The 20,038-nt window shown below is 43.7% G+C and overlaps 1 protein-coding gene across 5 annotated transcripts in view; it reads right to left on the reverse strand.

The window, feature by feature from the left end:
- cux2b (cut-like homeobox 2b) overlaps nt 1–20,038 on the reverse strand; it is an 86,530-nt gene that overhangs the window by 38,809 nt on the left and 27,683 nt on the right. For all 5 annotated transcript variants that reach the window (XM_053421561.1, XM_053421559.1, XM_053421560.1 and 2 more), the window contains exons 2-3: nt 11,755–11,865; nt 9,263–9,310 (exon numbers count right to left, since the gene is read on the reverse strand). In XM_053421561.1, coding sequence (XP_053277536.1) covers nt 9,263–9,310; nt 11,755–11,865 — 159 coding nt within the window. The remainder of the gene's footprint in view (nt 1–9,262; nt 9,311–11,754; nt 11,866–20,038) is intronic.

Here is a 20,038-nt window from a genome sequence, read left to right on the forward strand (position 1 = left end):
TAATAAAACAAGCCCATCACTTGATCTCACCGCACCTTCGGCTGTCCTTCACATGTCTCGCCAGAACACGACGCACCCCCACACGAATGCACACACACGTGCGCACACATCCCAAGGATGCCTCCAAGGTTTGCCATTTTGAAAAAAAGCCTGTAACAAATATTGCCTTTTCTTCTTTTATTTTGATTGCATAAATTTGAGACTTATTTGTATTTATCACCACACTACAATATCTACAGAGAGTTGACTGTATAAGAAGAGTGTACATTTTGCATAGACCATACAGTGATAAATTATTTACATCAGGATTTAACACATCTTACGTCTCAGCTGTCCCTTACTTTACTGATACCGTTATCTACTTCTACCTCAGCATAATAGATTAACATTAACTGTAAAAGAAAGTAGAAAAGTCCTCTGATTACTTTTTAATTATTAATAATTATCAGGTTAAAGTAACCCATATTAGATGAAAGACTCCCTTATTTAACAAAAATTCCAAATAAAGTTGTTTCAAAGTAATCCCCCAATAAAATAAGTTTTATCCGCTAAATGTACATAGAGTATATCTTCTGCACTGAATGCCACTGTGAGTGAGACATTATGAGACTGTAAGTGATGTATAAGTTGTTAGTACTGATGCATGAATGTGTGCGCAGTATTTTGTTGTTTTATTTGGTCAAGGTGAGGATAGTTTTAACTATTATATTTATAGTTTGGTAAACTCCACTGGTTCCCAATCTAAAGTTCGTCCCAGTCCAAAAGGCCACAAGATAAATCTGGTGGGTTGGGAGATGATTAATGAGGCACACGTGAAGAAAAACCTCTCCTGAATTTATCATTATTTTATTATTGGTAAATGTACACTAATGTAACAGCACTGGGTCATTTCACCCAGGAAACGTCGGTACGTCCTGCTGACTGAGTAACGGCGCCTCTCTGTGAGGACCACAGCATGGCTGAGCTCCCTCATTCCACCTGTCCTCCTGTTTGGCAACAGCCAGCTCCTGCTTATTCCTGCCAGCGACTAGCATCCAGGGCCAGCAGCGCCCCCCCCCCTCCTCCCCCATTTGGCTGTCCCCTCAGCCCCACTCCAGGAGTAGAGCCGGAGCTTTCCCACTAAATCCGCTGAGACCCAATTACAGGGACTGCAGAAGAAATCATGACAAGATGCAAAGTTACTTTGCTTTAATTGAGGATGTGTTTAACACTCTCCTCAGGCCACCGCGGCCACTTCATGTCTCGGATGAAACGGAGAGCCCCGCAGTGGGACTTTAAAACATATATCTGTTTGTGACAAAGGCAGAGAACATCCTGATCTGTGGCGCTGAGACATTTAAGGGCAGCCGTGTGATTTAGGACGTTGAATTTCCAGTGTGGAGTTCGGACAAAACAAGCAGATCTCTTAAAAGCGTAAAAAACACATTTGATTTGTGACGAGGAAGCAACCCTTTAATGTAAGGAGTACCTCAGAAGAGTTGCCCCTCCCCTGGTTACTTCACTTGCAGCTGCTTGTTTTTACAGAGCCACATGTTAATTAGTATTGTAGTTAATCCTATATTAAAGAGAGACCCAAACTGTCAGGTCACATTATAAACAATCAGTCCTAATGTTCGTGCATGTGACATTTGGAGCTGCTATCTCTTCTAGCAAAATGTTCCCTAGGTACTAATTGGCCTACTTTACGCTGTCTTTCTTTGAATTGCCAGTTTCTTTATCATTTAGGATATTAGCCTTGACAAGCATCATCTCATATAGCATAGGCCCACTAAAAGTAGAAAAGAGCTTCATCTTTTCTTTTCTTTTTTAGGGACAGCAAAAATGGAAATAAATGATTTACACTAGCATGTAATAATGTGAGATCTACCTTCATGGGATATTAAATACAATTTGAAAGAAGAATAAAAGTTCAAACACTTTGCCAGCAGCAAAGTAAGTGTAACTTTTCTCTGTTTGCATTATTTAAGATAGGCTCCATCATTTTATCAATCTATCGATCTCCCTCCAGAAAGATGAAAATGGAAAAATAATGAGGCCGATGAATACTGTGTAAAGAACATCAATGTGCGAAATTTAATTATCTGTGCTGGGAAGAGGAGGAAAATGTGTCGGCTGTTTTCTAAAACAAAAAGAAAGTGAAAAAAGGAGCAGTTAATATTTTTTCCCTCTCTGCATATTTTAATTACCAGATCAATCATAACTACGTGCCGCAGCACTGCAGAGAAAAGAAAATTGCAAGTCTAAATGAAAAACAATAGATTTGCTTTAAAGTCTTTGCTCTTTTGAAGTCTAAATTAAAATTTCAGGTACCTTTACACGAGCCTTCTTCAGAAAGTTATGATATTTAATTAGCGTGTTTAGATTTTGCTGAAATTAAACTTCACAGCCGAGCATCATGTGAAATAAAGACTGGTATTCCCAGGCTTCAGCGGGGGGGGGGGGGGGACACCGCAGACGAACAGATGGAATTAAATCACTTCAGCACATGAGGTCTGCGTATCCGCTGACAAAAGCTCATGTTCTCTTGACTTGTGCTGCCACTGGCGTGATCCGAGGCTGGCTCTTGCTGTTCACTGGAGTGGGGAAACAACTTTGCTTTCTGACTGTGTCTGTGCAGCTCCGATTCTGCGCCTGAAATCAGAGAATCGGCCGTAGAATTGGCGGAGCAGCTCTCCCGTTCCGCCTGTTCCTGCTCACACGAGCTTTTCCTGGTTGTGCTATAGCGCTGATGTTTATTTCTCCTGGCATGTCCTCGCCGGCGTCGAGCCACCGATTTCACACATTTTTATTGGCTAATTTGACTGTGCTCTTGCCAGCAGCTGAGAGCAAGCCAGGAGTCTGGGAATCTCAGAGACAGTGGTGCTTCTGCTGCTGCAGCTGCTACTGTTGCTGTTCTCTGACTTGAGGTTCCTGCAGGGAGCAGACGAGGGTAGGGAGGCCCTCACCTGTCTCATAACAAGTAGTTGACCATGTTAGGCGAGCTAGGCCTTGGAAACTGCCTATTAGATTAGTTGCTGTGTGCTGCCGGTGAGTGTCTGTTTGGTGCGGGGTCAGGAGGGGAATGTGATTGCCTGTCTCTTAAGGTGACAGGGGTTTAGAAGAGCAGATGTACACCCAGCCTGATGCCCAATAGGAGCAGCGCAGCCGGCGCTATGCGTGCGTCCATCCTCAAACATGGCTAACATTTGCACAGCAGCGGCAGTCAGGCGTGACGTCTCCAGGCTCTGAGGTTTGTGCTGTCAGGACGGTAGAAATTAAACCTGGCACTGCAAAGCAGAATGTGCTGAAACTCATCAATTCCACATGGCTAGAGAACCAAGTGCCTATTTATAACATCCCCCCTCTCTCTTCTTTACCTGGTGTTCATCCCCGGCTCTAAACACGCATCCGTAATGATGAATACACCCAACTGGGACGCTCCGACAGGGCATCAGTCAGGACACGAAAACAAACATGCCAACACACACACACACACACACACACACACACCATCAGATCACAGCACAGCAGAGGAGGAATAAGAGTGACACTGGGAAGGCTGATGGAAAGGTTCAGGCGTCTCAGCATAAAAACACCCAGCAGAATCACAACAGTCAGTCACCAAACCAGGACACAAAAAAAGGGCAGTCAGATATATTAAACTTCTTCGACGGGCTCAGTGTGCAGCTGAAATATGGTGCTCGGCTCGTGAAACACCACCACTCAACTACTGCGTTACTGTCTGAACTGCTGAGAAATGGATTTACAGAGTTCCACATTTGTCTTTGGGTGCAAATGTGTTCACATTTATGATGTATACAGGAATTCGGCAAAAATGATCTATATTGTCTGTTCAAATATGCAAGTCAGTAGTTATTGTTTTGTTTGGCTTTTCATTCTCACCCCATGTGAGGCTTTAAAGCAAGAATGTCACTTTTGTAAAAAAAAAAGAAATATATTAAAACATATCTGTAATATACAGTAATGAGAGTTAAAATGTATCCTTGCTCAGCTCAACACACTGAAGGGTTCTCCACTAGTCAGAAATTATTCCTAATATACCACAGATATGAACACCACCATCTTGCGCATTTGGAGCCAGAGTCTGTTCAGTAGCAATCTGGTGATGGAGCCGTGGTAGCCAGGTCCCGGTAATACATAGGCTTGACCAATCAGGTGTCAGTCTCAGCTTTCAATTGTGACATTTCACCTCCTTTTTAAAGCATAAAATAACTAATTAAAACCAAACTTACCAGAAAAAAATTATTTGACGTGTAACTTTTTAGTTTGATCCATGTTCCATGGACAAACATGGATGAGGTAGGGTTAATGAGCTATACAGGCCTCTCTTTGTAGAGCTGTCATGTTGTCTGTCTTTATATAAAGTCTATGGCTATGAGCAGTAGCTTGTGTTTGCGAGTCATACAGCTTCGGGATAAGTACAAATTTTGGATTCATCTTTGTCTTAAATTCTACTGCCGACATGAAATTTGCATCTGACTGCACCAACCTCCTACTGACTTTGTGTTCAGTCTGCACTGTGTTTTAGCATTTATCATTATTGTGTAATTATCACAGTTAAAAAGTATTTAGAACAAACACGGGTCAATACACACTTATAACGACACTTGAGTAACCAAATATAAAAAGGGTGATTGTAAAATATCTGCTGAATGCTGCTCTGATGTAAAATGAATGAAGGTAGATTGAGCCGGCCTCTCCATAAGGCAGAACTGCCTTCAAAATAAAAGACCAAAGAAAAGCCCTTGACTGCCATTTCTTCATTTATCAATATATGAGCTTTGGCAAAGTATTAGAGGTAAGATGGACAGTCATATAATATTTGATCCAATATCCACATATAAGCTTGTTTGTCTTGGACCGGTCATAATCAATAAAAGTAAACTTAAAAGTAATAAAATCTGAAAGAGTTAGTGAACAGAAGTGCATTGAGAGTGGGTCAAAGCACCTTCTCTGTGCTCATGTGGAGCTGGCGTTTCCTCTCAGGAGAAGCAGACGACGTAAAAGACACAAGGAAGGTATTATCTAATGTCCAATAACACCCAAACCACCCACATACCTCCCCCCTCGGCTCTGCCTGCCGCTCTCCCTCTCCCTCTGTCCTTACCTTCATGCCTCCCACCTTCTTTCCCCTCTCCTTAGTATGAAGAGGACACAAGTGATAAACCAGGAGCAGAGAGCCGGTGGTTTACATGGCCCTGGAGCCCATTATGTTCCCCACAATAGGCTGGAGGCCTGGACGTGCTGCGAATAGGTAATGGCCTGGAGATCCAGGGCCTGGTCTGCTGCTGCTCAATGAGCCTGAGACAGCCGAGCAGGAGACGGGCATTAGAGATACCTCGCCGGCCCAGTATGGAGGAGCAGTCTAGTCGTAGCCGGGGGGGGGGGGGGGGGGGGGGGTGTATCAGGGTGTCATAAATGCCCCGTCCATAAGGTGGGGCATGAATAATAATGGATGGCCATGGATCTGGTTTATTGACACAATAATATGGGCCAATAATGTACTGCGAATACATAGAATGTAACACCAGCTTACTTTTAAAGTGCCGAGGAGCAGTTCCATGTCAGACTGTATCAGGCTGCTCCTCACTTCTTCCAACCTCACCTTCCCAAGTTAGCCATCCACTCAAGCAATCTGTACCTAATCAATGCAAGGTTTAGCCCATGATGAAGATATGTCTTCATTGAGCTGGAAAAGCTGTAGTGTCGCCGAGCATTTTTCCTAACGGCGCAGTCCCTCATGTATGAAAGCGCCATAGAGCCCCTCAGACAATTAGGCAGGGAAAAGCTTTATGACCGTTAGACTCACTCAGCGAGCGGCACTCTCACCGCCAGCACCGCCAGGAGCGCTGGCTCGTGCAGAAAGGTAATTACGGAGCCTCTCATAATGACACGGAGGAAGCTTGCGTCATAACACCCACAGCCTTTTATCATAGCGCTGTAATTAATTATCATCCTTTACTCTTTGATTCATTCCACTATTCATAACATATTCATACATTCAAGAGAAATTATCATTTCCTCCAGGAATTAATCAAAAGGAGGAAGAACTGGTCGACTCTCGATGGATGATCAAAGACGGTGTTTGTCTACCTCCCTGCATTGCGGGTGAGCTCAGGGCGAGGCGATGTGGGCAAGGTCTCAGACAAGAGCGGAACACTCGCCTCTCTTACTCCACGGCTCTGGTCAAACCAACTGCATGTTTGAAAACACGGCTCCCAGACAAATGATGGTGGTCCAAACAACTGTTGTGGCACATCATCTGTTATCTGTTGCACATTATCCCCCGCGTCTTCTTTTTACCTTTCCTGAACTTCAGATGCATACGTGAGGCGGAGAAGCCATTTTGAGATCTCTGCTCAGTTTCGTGGGGTTGAAAAGCTGCTGCATAGTAAAAAATACCTCCCGTGCTCTCACAGAAAACGAGCAACAACAACAACATACATAAAAACATTGTCTTCCCCCACATCATCACTTCCAACCTCAGGGGAAGAAATGGCACAGTTAGACTCATAAACAGGTGTCCACCGGCCCCCAGTTCGCAGCGCTTTAATAGCTGTTTGATGTTTTTGATGTCTAGTCAGCTCAATCGTACCTTGCTGCTTGATAATGAGGGCCAATAATGATTCCTGAGCTTGAGGGGTTAATGGTATGTAACCGGCAGAGCTGCTAATTACACGTTACAAACTATTTATCAGAATCTCCATCTGCGCATTGTGCACGCTAAATTACTCCACGGATTATCATTGTAAAAGCAAGTTTCAGTAATTAGGGACCCATACTGCTGTTTTCTTTTTCTGTGAGCACCAGACGACATCAAGAGGAGAGGAGAAAAATAGAAAGACTGGTTAATTTAGACCTGATACTGAGACTGATGCAGGCCGGATGCGGAGAGGAATCATCCTCTCCTGAAAAGAAAAGAGAGGTTACAAACGAACAAGGAGTCTGTCACTGTAATTTTTTTTTTTCCGCCTCACAAAGGTTTATCCTGAGGGGAGTTTACACTCTAAAGTGAGAGGGAGGTGTAAATTGCATTGGAGAAGCCCACATAGTCTTGGTGAGACTTGGTGAAGAATGCTTTCGGTGTGTTCAGATGGCAGCGAGAGCATGTGTGAAAGCTGTGTGAACAGTGTGGTCCACTGGACCCATCTCTCCAGCGATCAGTTATTTGAGAAATAACTGTCATGTCCCCCAGCCCCAAAGGTGTGCCTGAGACCACGGAGACACGTACGATCTCTTCTTCTTCGCCGTAAATTTTTATTAAAATTACCTTCATTATAAGACAGTGTTCATTATAAAACCAAAAACGCCGGTCTCCCAGGGCCCTGTGGATTAATAAGGACAGCGGTGTATTTTAAGCCGTAAACTCAGCTCCTCACTGTCCTTAATCTCCTTCCTACTTCACAAGGCCAAATTAACACCTCTCCTCAGCTCTGACGGGACCTCATTAGCAAACTTCCAGGGAAAGAAAGAGGAGAGCAGAACGAAAAAGAGGAGAAGAAGGAGGGAAGCGACCAATGACAGCCACCAGCTCTGGGATTAACCCTTTCTCCTCCTCCAGCTCCACAGAAAAACTAGGTCGGCAACGTGTTTCTAATCAGTCGCCTGGTTAGCGATAATTAGAAGGCGAGATTGGACGGGAGAAGAGAGAGAAAGTGGGTGGGGAACATTGAAATGAAAAAGAAAAGAAAGAGAACCTGTCATGTCGCAAACACTTCAAAGGAGCCGGCTTCTCCTTTAGAAGTGGCATGATGAGGGTCCAAATGCCACAAGGCGCTCCTGTGGGCCTCCCAACTTGGAGAGGGGGTGGTGGAGGGAGGAACCCAGTTATTTCTCACATGTATGCATCTTCACACACACACACACACACACACACAGACACACACACACACCAGGACGTTTCTATCACTCACCACCTGTACAGTGCAGCTGCAGGGGAGCTTTAGTCTATCCCAAACCACACAGACAAACAAGCACATCCTACTCCACCTTCTCCACACACTCTCCCCCTGCAGCAGCAGGTCGAGGTCCCACAGCTTACACTGAGGTCGTGCAGACTACCGCTGGGTAAAGTTCACAAGCCTCCGCAAGCTGTTTGACATTACCAATAAGGTCAGAGTGTATCAGAAAACACCAGAGGATTATATTATTATGGTGTGTTGAGTTGTTCGCTGCACCTCGCCATCGAAAAACGGCTGGGGCCTTTTTCCTCTGCTAGCTGGCTTACTTATCAATGTGCACCACATAAGCCTGTGGAAGTTACACAAGAGAGACCGAGAAGTACCCAGAGAGGCCTGCAGCTAACAAGACAAAAAAATCTGCGCTCATTATCAGCCATCTATTTTATCTACTCGGAAACATCTCTAGACTCCCAGTTGTCAGACATCAATGGTGCTTAAATTAATCCTATGGGGGCCTGTTTGCACAATAAAGATATGGAAGGGTGCCTCTGATATTTGTGCGACTTTACAGTCAGAGTAATTGAATTAGCACACAAATCAACCACAGAGTATTGCAGAGGGTAGCGCTGAATGTGATAGCTCCTGCCAGGGAGCACAGTTGCTTGGGCATAGTCAATTATAAAGCATTAAAAAGAAGCTGCCAATAATCACTTCCAAGAGAACTGAACAATCCATGCTGAGTGTTCTCATGTTTACCGATGATAGGGCTTTCAGGTTAGCGCTGAGCGGGAGTTTAGAAGGGAGAGTGAGACTGGAAACATATTTGCGGTATCATTTCCATAAGCCTCTGCTTTGCGGACCATAACGCAGCTCACAAATGTGATTTATGACCTTGGTTTAATGGCTGGAGCAGAGTCTTGGTAGGTATCAGATGACTTTTTCAATATGGCGACGTCAGAGGGGGCACGGTGAATGCACCATCACAACAGGAAATGAGGGCTTGTCTCGGCCAAGAAAATATGAGAAGCCAGATATCTGATCATCTAATGGCAGATAGATGCTACTTCACTTTGACAGAAAAGGCATCAGTCAATAAGCGCCAGATGAGCAGCAACATGAAAACTATGCCAGGGAATCCATGCAGCAGCCATCAGATCATTCACTCCAGGATTACAGGGACATGTACTGGTCAATCCACACAGAATATCCTGCAGGAACTATTCTTGTCCCAGTAAATTATAATTTGCAAATCACTACAACAAATGCTTCAAGGGCATAGCAATTCCCCGATTTTTTATGTTTATTCTGCTGGCTCTGTAAATGTTTAATAATCCTGTAAAATGCAAAGAAGTGTGACTCACCTGAGCCTGGAAACTCTTGAGCACAGGTGCCACCATCTCCCGCACTTCCTATGTAGAGACAAAAAAAGCAAACTCTGCCTCAGCATTTTTCATTTTGCAGATGTTCCACCTGTTTAAAGAATCACATTGGCCCCCAGTGAGGCACAACTAGCACCACTAGAAAGAGGACTGAGGATTTTTTTAATGTTAATGTATTCTCTCCATAGCTCCTTGCGTGTGTGTTTGAGAGCGGGGTATGTTGTTATGGGGTGTGGGTATTAGTAGTTAAACCTAAAGGGTTTGAGTGGGCATGTTTGAAAAGCGGGGCTTTCCAGTAGCTTGCGTTGGAGCGCAGAGATTCAGACTTGTGCGAGCTCCCACAGCCTCAGGTAAGGGGATTGTGCTGCCAGTGGTGACAGCCTGATCCTGTCTTAAACGCCTGTATTATACCGACAAGATTACAGCACTACACTGCATATAAGCAGGCTGAGATAGGCAGGCAGCATAGCCACAGCAAATAGCCTCAGGGCTCATTTATAAAATATAAAAAATATTCTCTTTGACTTCAGCTTAGATGTCAATGGACGATCATTTCAAAGAAGATGATAGAAAAGGACAAAATCATATCGCTATCGTTCTCAGAGTTTGCTTTTATTGTATTCAGTTCAATACCTTAATTTTCATTTTGCCTTACAAAAAATAGGTGGAACAAGGTCTCGGCACATTCTAAACATGAAGCTGTAAAATGCATTGACGCCAAACATGATGTTAAATTCTCTTAAAAGGGTTGTGTACATTAAATTAACTGACACATTAAAAACAGTAAAGTAATTTTCCAGTTGCAACACTTTTGCAACAATTTTTCTTGTATTATTTTCATCTAACATTTATGTTTGATAAAACTATTGAATGTTTTTGCAGTTCCTGTATCTTTCTGAACAAGTAGAGGTGTGCATGGATTAGGTAGTGAGAAGTTTAGGACGGGTTCACAAATCAAGTCTGTTTTAAAACTTTCACTGGAATCAATCAGTCAGAAAGGTTTTTAAAAGATATTTTTACAACAAGCACACAGACAAACAATTAAAATGAAACTAATTTTATGTACACATGATCTTTTTGAACCTTTTGACTTGAAATAAACAAATCAATCCTTTCAAAATAGGGACAAAATTCTTTGGGTCATTCTGTGTGAAATTATCACACAGTTTGAATGAGAAACCTGTGGAAACAAATTTGCATGTGTCACAGATTGCATTGAAAGAGATATGAGAGTTACAGAGCCCTGCCCAACCTCATCAGTCCATATCTCCCCTTATGGCGATTATTGTCATATGAAAAATCTATGAAGCCAAAAGTAGCTGTGAAAAAATCGGCACGCCATAAAAGGTGCTTATTTTGCCTTTAAATCATTTGTTAGCGCAAAACCATAACCAGAGTATTTCTACTCCGCACAGGGCAGTATCTGCAGGCCCAAAGCCATACTCACGAGCGTGCATTTCTGTTCCACATGCACAACTGTGGTCCCGCTAGCACAAACGCAAACTCATCACTGCTCGACAGACGCTCAACCGCTCACTCGTCAATTGAGGCTATGATGCTCCTCTCCTTCGATTGGTCACTTTGAACCCTCCAGAACTTCAGACACTATTCCACTTCGTTTTTCTGTAGAAACTCTAAACTTTGCTAACATGATGTTTTATTTGGGGACCAATCAGGGCTTTCATCTGGTGAAAGATCGTAAAAATACGGTGAAATCTTGTTTTTTAAGTGCAATTTTTTTGTATTAGCTTTCAATGAAAGCATTTTTAATTGAAGCACAAAAAGGAGTGTTTGTTACAGACATGTTGGAGTTGTGGTGGACACCTGGTCACTTTTGCATCAAAGACATTTTTTTGACAAAAGTCAGTATATCAGCTGCTAAATCAGACACCATGTTGATGTCATCATAAACTGGTGCTTTGGCTCTAGAGTTAGGAGGAAGGTGGTCCTCAGCATTTGGAAATGAACCTCCTGGACTCTCACCTCAGCCAGGCAGAGGCTAACGTTACTGCAAGGCCTCCGCATTTAAATATTAACTGAGCTACTCGGAGGGAGGGAGTGGGGGAGGCTGACTCTGGCTCCTCTCAAGTGTTGTGCTCAGTTAATATATACTAATGCACGTTTTACAGAAAGAAAGAAATAATTCCCTGTACAAAAGGTGCATGCGGGGGCTTGAGCACCGGTAGTGAGACAGTACCTGCCGAGGTGAAGAAGAGGAAAACGACACATGGAGCTGTAAGCCAGGCAGCCAGCGTGTGTGTGTGTGTGTATGTATGTGTGTGTGTGTGTGTGTGTCTGTGTGTGTGTGTGTGTGTATGTCTGTGTGTGTGTGTGTGTGTGTGTGTGTGTGTGTGTGTGTGTGTGTGTGTGTGTGTGTGTGTTGGTCTGTGTGTGTGTGTGTGTGTGTGTGTGTGTGTGTGTGTGTGTGTGTGTGTGTGTGTGTGTGTATGAGGACGGGGGGTGTTTAGACTCACCTCAGGGACATTTCTCTTGAACTCCCTGCTCAGCTCTACCAGGTGCTTGTGGGAATGTTCGCTCTCCTCTTGTCGACCCGCCAGCTCAGATGCTACAGAGTTTAGCTCCCTCTGTGAACGCACAAAAGGAGAGAGAAGCGGCGTGAGAGGAAGCGGGTGGAGGGAGACGGCACTTCAGGGAGCCAGCCTGCCAACGCTCATCCAGTAAAGCTTAGAGTGTACATAAATAAAAATACACTGCTGAATATTAACAATGTAATCCTTCATGATCTCACAGCAGTAATACTTACAGCTAGCCCTGGCCCATAAATAATTAAGCCAAAATAAATCCAATGCCTACAGTAGCAGAAGGCCTTTTAGATAATCAGTATTTGAAATAATCAATACGCTTGCAACGGCTATAGAGCGCCAGCGAGGGAGTGGGGCAAGAGGGAGGGAGTAGAGAGAGAGAGAGAGAGTGAGTGAGTGAGAGGAAGAGAGGGGTGGGGGTGGGGGTATTGGGTCACGTGGAGAGACCCAATAACCTGACAAACACCCTTACAAACAAATAAGAGCTTCCTCCTGAAATGAAGGCCTGTTTTTTAAGCCCGGCCAAACACCTCGGCTGCTTTTGTAATTACCACAGGTCAGATCTATTTTCAGCTTCTTTTCAATCTCTCTTCCATCGCCTGCACCGATCGTTATATTGATCCCACACAGATTTTCAATACAGGACAGCAGCCTCCATAGCTTTAACCAAATTATCCTTTTGCAACAAGAACAGCTCAGAAATCACTATTGCATTTATGTATCAGCACATCGGCTGTTTACATGTGTGTGTTATGCGTAATGAAAGCTCCACCCCGGCAACATGTCTGATCCACTATTCAGAACTGTCTGTGCGGCAGGCCCTTCATCAGAACCTTGCATTCATGCTGGACTCAGCTGCACCACATGCCATTGCAAATCCAATATTATCGATCCGTCATCCAATTCCCGGCTCTTTCAGCAAACAGGAAAGAAGAAAAAAAAGGAAAAGAGATTCAAACTCTCCTACCCTGCACTAAGCAACGCTGTAACAGACTACCGCACATTCACCTCGTCTTCATTTTGACTGAGACTCTCAGTAATTGATGAGGATCTCCTCTTGTAACTGCTGGGTTACATTATAAAAGTGGAGAAGGGGATTCAATTACCACTGCGAATTTATATATGACGCCGGGAAATTAAAATTGACTGTGTTTTAATTAATCTGCAGTCTTACTTAAAGGCAATTTAATAAATCATCACACAAAGAAGGAAATGGAAAGGGTGAAACTTCAACCGAGGTGGCCTCGTGAGATGTTGGCAGCCTGTCGGTCAGAAGCACGATGTTAATTGAAGGGCTGCTGGTTCAAGTCCCTGGACTGACGAGTCAGAAAGTGGCTTAAGTACGACTGAGTGTACAGTTTAACGTGAGAGCCATGCAGTAGCTATAAGCTGACATGCTGCACTAAAACGTTACAACTTGCAAATGTGTTTGCGATTTGATGCTACAGGTTCATAAACACTGTGCTGCCTGTAAGACATGTGGCTGTTTCATTGTGAGAGATGCTTTGTTGGCCAAGTTATTAATTTCAACCAGCAAAGAAAGATTCCAAAAAGCATAAAGACACATTGCCTAAAATCATCTGACTGGATGTAAATGAAAAAGCATTAATTGAATTAGCTTTTTTACTTTCACATACTCATATGGGAATTCAACGAACATATTAACATGATAATAAAAAGGTATAACAATTTCAAGTCATACCCCACTGTACTGTGGACAATATTTAAAGTGGTCATAAAAATTTGAAAATCTAAACAATGTAAGCTGATTTTTTTTGTATGGTAGCAACATTCAAGTCACATTTAAATGTAAAATGCAATTGCCAGTTTAAAAATAAAAATATATTTGACATTTCCTAGCCTGCACTACAATATTCAAATGCAATAAGTGAACCAGCGCCACCTGTCTGTTGAATTTGCTCTCACATGTCATCAAGCTCTTTCGGTGTCAAAAGGAAATCTTGTGGTCATGGACAAATGGACAGAGTCTGTAGCAGGAACACATTGTTGGTAGGATAAATTAACTGTTGATATTAGCATATTGATGAGATTTGTTAAAAAATATATAGAATATTGTCAACCTTGTCCTTAAACTAACTAAATCACATTGATCATGACCACATGTTGAAGACACTGAACCCCATACTGTGCCCATTAGTCTTACATTACTATTGCGCCAGTGACTCACATGATACCCTGCTGTGATCGCTATATGAGTGAGAATAGGTGAATCAGAGGGAAATTGCTTTGGATAAAAGTGCACAAAAATAAAAAATTTCCATTAACCACTGCAGTCTCCAGGTTTAAACGGTCATATACCCTATTTATAACAAAGAAAGAAAATGTATTTAAACACCTGGTTACCACCTCTGCTCCTCTGATTCAAAAATCTCAAGTTCAACAGTAAGAAAGTATCCAAATATTTCAGATACATTTGGTTTGTGAAAAATGTGTCATTCCTGATAAATCGTACTGTCACTGAAAAAGGCCACGGCCGTACAGGATAAGGCGACAGGACTTAATAAATTCCTGTTAGGCCTTACAGTCCGTCTGGGATGAGCCTTCCTGGAGATTAGTGAGAGGGCTTTCAGAAGCCGGCCAACCTCCACTAGATTCAAATGACCCCAGACCGGCTAATCTTGCCAAAAGAAAATTCCTCCAGAAGTGACTGAGTGGATTTTATAAGTACTTAAGATATAACAGTGTGGTGATTCTAAGTTCGCCAGTGCTTCAGCGGCCTCAACGTAGAGCAGGGTTTGCTTCTTATTGCAGCTCAGCTGATGAGAATGGTGAATACTCACGCTATGAGAGCCAAACAGTGCAATCATAATGGCATGGTTATTTTGAAAGCACCCCGACAGTTTCTAGACCATTATGAGGAAGGGAAGCCTGGGCAACAGCCCATCAAATGAAAACTACTGTCTGTCTTCTGCAAGGAAGTGAAGCAGAACAAAATGTTTGCTACTTTGGTTGTCTTGCTCAGATTGATGATGGGAGGAACTCCACAATGTAGTGTTTCGCAATGTTATCTCCGGAGAGAAAAGATACGGAAGATTTTTCCTCTGCCTCCTAATCTTATGGGATCCATTTCAACCTATAACCAGGGCACCCACAAGATCCCTGATAAAATTCACTTTCCATTACGTTGATCTTCATCCGTCAGGAAATCTTTTGCGTGAACACGTTGCTTCCGATGTCTTGAACACTTAAAGAGGAGGAAAGGCAAGTTCGACACGCTGTTCTAAAAGGAGCTTCACGGTAATAATGTGACAGGTTTTAAAAAGGACGATTGGGACCAAATTTTCAGTGTGTGGCAGTCGGGTCAATACCGGGCTCCTGTCATTAAGTCTCTGCCAGTCAAACATCCAGCCATAATTGATGAGTTTCCCCTGGGGAGGCTGAAGCTGTCATCGGGGCTGGAACGGCAGGAAGGAGGGATTTTATACATGGAACCGGTCCCGACGTGATCTAGTCAATCTGCAAGGAAAGCAATCTTGGGGACTTCTGACTCAAAAACAAAGACTGAGAAACAAGAAGCTTATTGGTTTTAACAGGATAGACCTACAGCCTATTGGCAGCCAGTAAATCGACTTTAAGCACAATGAAATGCTGAACAGCGGGGAAAAAAACGTGACTCCCGTCCTTTGGCTTACAATTGTAGGCTCTTCGCTTCTGCCACAGAGGGACTGAAGATGAACCTGATCAGTGGAGCCAGCACATGATCCGACAGGCAGTAATTTATATCATTGATATCATCAAGAGGTCTCAGGTTTATGCAAGTGTGTTGCTGCAAAAGTTCAGGGTGTGGTACCTTCAGACTGTGATGGGTGAGGGATAAGGAGGATATGAAAAACAGAGGCCAGGAGGGGAGAGAATCTACAAAAAAAAAAAAGCACTGAGGGTTGTCAAGCATGCTGCATTTAATTTAAATGATGGGTGCGATATGTCTATTTCAGGTAAGGGCAGCAAACACAGGGTTTGAAGTCTAATAATCAAATCCAGCAGAAGATTTGCAGAGCAAAAATGGCTCTTGACAAATATGGGAGCAGAAAGATGTGCTCTAACAATCTGTGCAAGTGTGAATGTTGCAGGTAAAATGCATTGTGCTGGAGTAGATTTGACATTGATTCATTAAACCTAGCTTGTCTTGATTACATCTGTAGTGGTAAGCTATTTTCTAGCCTTTCACAAAGACAACCCATGGTGGAAAATGTTGACAACTGGGAAAAAAAACTAGCAAGGTACTGCAATGAGGTTGACTGAGTCAAAATCACTATTGTGTGTGTAGTGGGCTTGGACGGCACAAATTAAAGAGGAAAAAATGGGGAGGAGGAGGAGAGAGGGAAAAATGCAGATGAGGTATTATTTTTCTTTTTGTATCCCATCTAATTGCAATCATAGGCAGATGTCTGAAAGTGTGACAGCATCAGCAGAATTGCTGCTGAGAGCACAGAATCTTTGTCTAAAAATAATCAGACATTCTGTGTGCTGCTGTTTGTTATAATGGTAATCGATGCTGGAGGCTTTGAATTCCATCAATTTATAGATCCACTCTGTTCTGCCTGGTGACTGTACTGCCTCACAACCCCCACCCGCATTCGCACACCGACGCAGAAAAAAAACACACACACTTGCACGCAAGGTCTCGCACAAAAGAGCGGCCGGGCACACGCGCTCGCACAGACACATGTGCACTGACATCCGCGCATAGGGGCTGCAGCAAGGCAGAGCAGGGACCGGCGTGTGATTAAGATAAGTGTAGTTTCCTTTCATACATTCCTTATCGCCTCCCATTCTCTGTGAGGCACAAGATTGTCCATAGCTAACTCAGATTAGCCCCCACATCTCAGACGCCACATTTGAGAGTAGGGGGGGACTGATCAATAAATCAAATCACCACAATCAATGGCCCCAATCACTGCAGTCTAGTCTGGCCTCAACATTATTACTGGAACCCCCCCCCCCTCCCATCGGCCACTGGGGCAGGATGGAGCTGTTTGGTGGGGGGGATGATGGAGTGGTGTGGGGAAGAGCACACACTGGCGTCTGTCCATATGAGAGATCCAAAACTAACTGTTATCTAGCCTGCTTTGGGCTGAGCATCAGTTAAGGGCCAAACACGCAGGCAAAGAAAGTATGTGTGTGCATGTGTGTGCATGTGTGTGAGTTTGTGTGTGCGTGCATGTGTGAGTGCGTGCTGGACCGTCTACAAAGAGCGAGTCGGGCGGGAGGGGCCTCTGACCTCCACGACCTGGCGCTCGGAACGTGTGCTGAGCACACTGCCTCTGACGGGGAGGAGGGTGAGCGGCTGCTATCACCTGGCATCTCCCTCCATCTGTTTACCGCCGACTAATGCTCCTTCACTTTTACTCTCCATCAGCTCAGCAAGAGCAGTTCACACCACCAACGCACTGCTATTAGACCACACCACACCTGGGTCAAAACACTATTTGCATATAGGAGTTTGTTTTAACCCGCTGCAAGTGCCAGGTGGGTGGAGTTAATGTCAGGGTGACAGTTCAGATTAGGTTAGGTGTTTGCCAAAACCAAAACCAAAATATGGTTATAGATGTGCACATTTTTAAATAACTGCAAACTGCCGTTTTCTGTATTAACATTATTTTTTAAAGGGGACATATTATGAAAATTCCACTTTTTTATTGCTTCTACACGTTATTATGGTTACGATATTTGCCAAAGCACTTCACTTAGTTTTTTCAAACCTCGGATACACCTGGAATAGCTAGCTAGCAGCATGAAGCAAATGAAGCACTCAAGATGCGCTGTGGTCGGCTGCACAGATCCGCACAGATCTGTACGTAACGTACCAGCCTCAGAAGACACAAGAGCGAAATGGATTGAATTCATATTTTTCAGGCAATGTCCCGGAAAGAATTGGCAAAAGTCTGTTGGTGTGCGCCCCTGTAGACCCCGGGTTCCTCCTGGGGCTACGCCTGTCTGAGGGTCACTTTTCAATCACTCAGAGACCCCCCTGTCTCCGCGCCTGGGGCTCTCGCAGCCAGACTCTGACTCTGGTTCAAAACGATATGGTTGCAAGATTGTATCTTCGTCTGTTCAAAACGATATGGTTGCAAGATTGTATCTTCGTCTCCAGTAGGCATATTTCTACAAAGGTAAGGGATAGCCAATAATCCGGCGATCGTATGTCGTGGAGGAGGGAGGAGGGGTCAGGGGGAGAGGGGAGAGGAGGGGTGAGGGGAGAGGGGGGAGGGGGTAGCTGGCTCATTAGCTTTTAAAGGAACAGGCACTCAAAACAGGTCAATCTGAGGAGGGCTGTTTCAGACAGTGTAAAAAGGGTGCAGTTTTAAATGATCCTTGTGGTACTTTGACCAAAATATGTTACAAACATTTCATTAAGACCCCAAAACCCATATCAACATTTGTAAAATGGGCATAATATGTCCCCTTTAAGCATTTTGCCTTTTTTGCAGGTCGACAATTTAGAGAGACGCCGAAAACAATTGCAGACAGATTCAAAGATTTATATTTTCATTATACTCAGGTACAATTCAATTGAAAACTAAGGGGCTGGGGCAAGTAGAGTCCCAAACCATGAACATTGCAGATATATGGCATGAAGGTGGGTGTCTATGTGAGTTTTGTCCGGGTACTCCGGCTTCCTCCCACAGTCCAGACACATGCAGATTGGGGTACTATTAATTTGAGATTGTGAATTGTCCATAGGTGCAAAGATTGTGCAAGTGTGAATGGTTGTTTGTCTCTGTATGTTGGCTCTGGGATAGGCTGACAACATGTCCAGGGTGTACCCCGCCTCCAACCCAATGTCAGCTGGGAATGGCTCCAGCTCCCCCCACCACCCTCAAAAGGATAGGCAGTATAGATAATGGATGGATGGCATGAGCCTTGACCGTTATACAACAGATCGCCCTCTTTGTAGGGCTCTTGAAAAGGATCGGTCTCCAACCTTTTTGACTTGGTCGCCTAGCAGCATCTCTGCAGCTTACAAACATACACTGACTGATAAGCTAATGCTTACGGCTAAGCTAATTATCTCGTGGCAGTACGGTCATATATAACAGATATGAGTAGCATTGTTTTTCTCATGTGCCTGGAAGAAAGCAATGGAGTGTGTTTCTGTAAATGTCAAACTATTAAGCAACATCCACTTGCATCCTAGTGTCGTTGGTTGCATGTAGCTACTGCTTGTAATCAATTCAACCGAAGAGTGGTTATTTTATTAATGTTTAGGGGCTCAAAGAGGTAAAATGATCTCACAATTCTTAACACAAAAAGCAACAATTAAAAGTAGAACATTATCTTGAAAAGCGAAAGGATTTTTATGCAGCAGAATTACTGACGGCACTGAGCAGAAATATGTAGGTAGTGTATAGATTGTGAGGACTTACCGACGAGGAAAATCACATTTCATTTTGACACCTCTCTAAACTCTGGACTGGTAAGTCTGATAAATCATCCAAAATAATTAATCCCCAGTCAGTCAGGCTGTCTTCAAACAGCATGCTAAATCTTACAAAAGGAAGGAGAAGCGTGTGAGCATTACAACCATCAGCAAAAGGTGTGACTGGTGTTGTCAGCCATTATTCGTCATACCCTGCTTCATTTAGAGAGTTTTTGGCGCCTGATGCACCAGAGCACAGCCTACTTGTCAACACTTCTCTCACTGTAATTCCCACATTCACACTTGGACACACAGGCACACACACATTTCCTATTCCTCACTGATACATTGATAGCACATCTGAGTATGATCACGGAGGCTCTAATTCTATTTATCGTCAAGTCTTATTCAAAACAGTATCAAGAAGTATCATTTCAACATCTTATTACAGCCCTTTCACACAATCCTGTTCCCTCTCCGAATCCAATGAATAACTTTAAATGTCCTCCAATTAGAAACTTCAAATTGCAATCCATGACTGAATGCTCCAAACGAAGGCCAATTACAACACCTTATTTATCATCATTAAGGCCAACCATTGTTCTGCTCCTTTCGAACTCTGTGGTTACAATCAGGGTGTCTATTGTCATTGTGTGGTACATGCAGGGTGACTAATTACATAGTCCTATGATTCATTAGCAGACTAGTGGGTTGAAACCTGAGAGAAGCCATGATAACTTCAGTCGGCCAAATGATCAACTCAAGTGGGGATGTGAACATGGAGGAGCAACAGGGAGGTCTCCCAGTCGCCAAGAGCTCCACAACTGCCGGTGT

The sequence above is a fragment of the Pleuronectes platessa genome, chromosome 4 (genome assembly GCF_947347685.1).
Source record: "Pleuronectes platessa chromosome 4, fPlePla1.1, whole genome shotgun sequence".
Lineage (NCBI taxonomy): Eukaryota > Metazoa > Chordata > Actinopteri > Pleuronectiformes > Pleuronectidae > Pleuronectes > Pleuronectes platessa.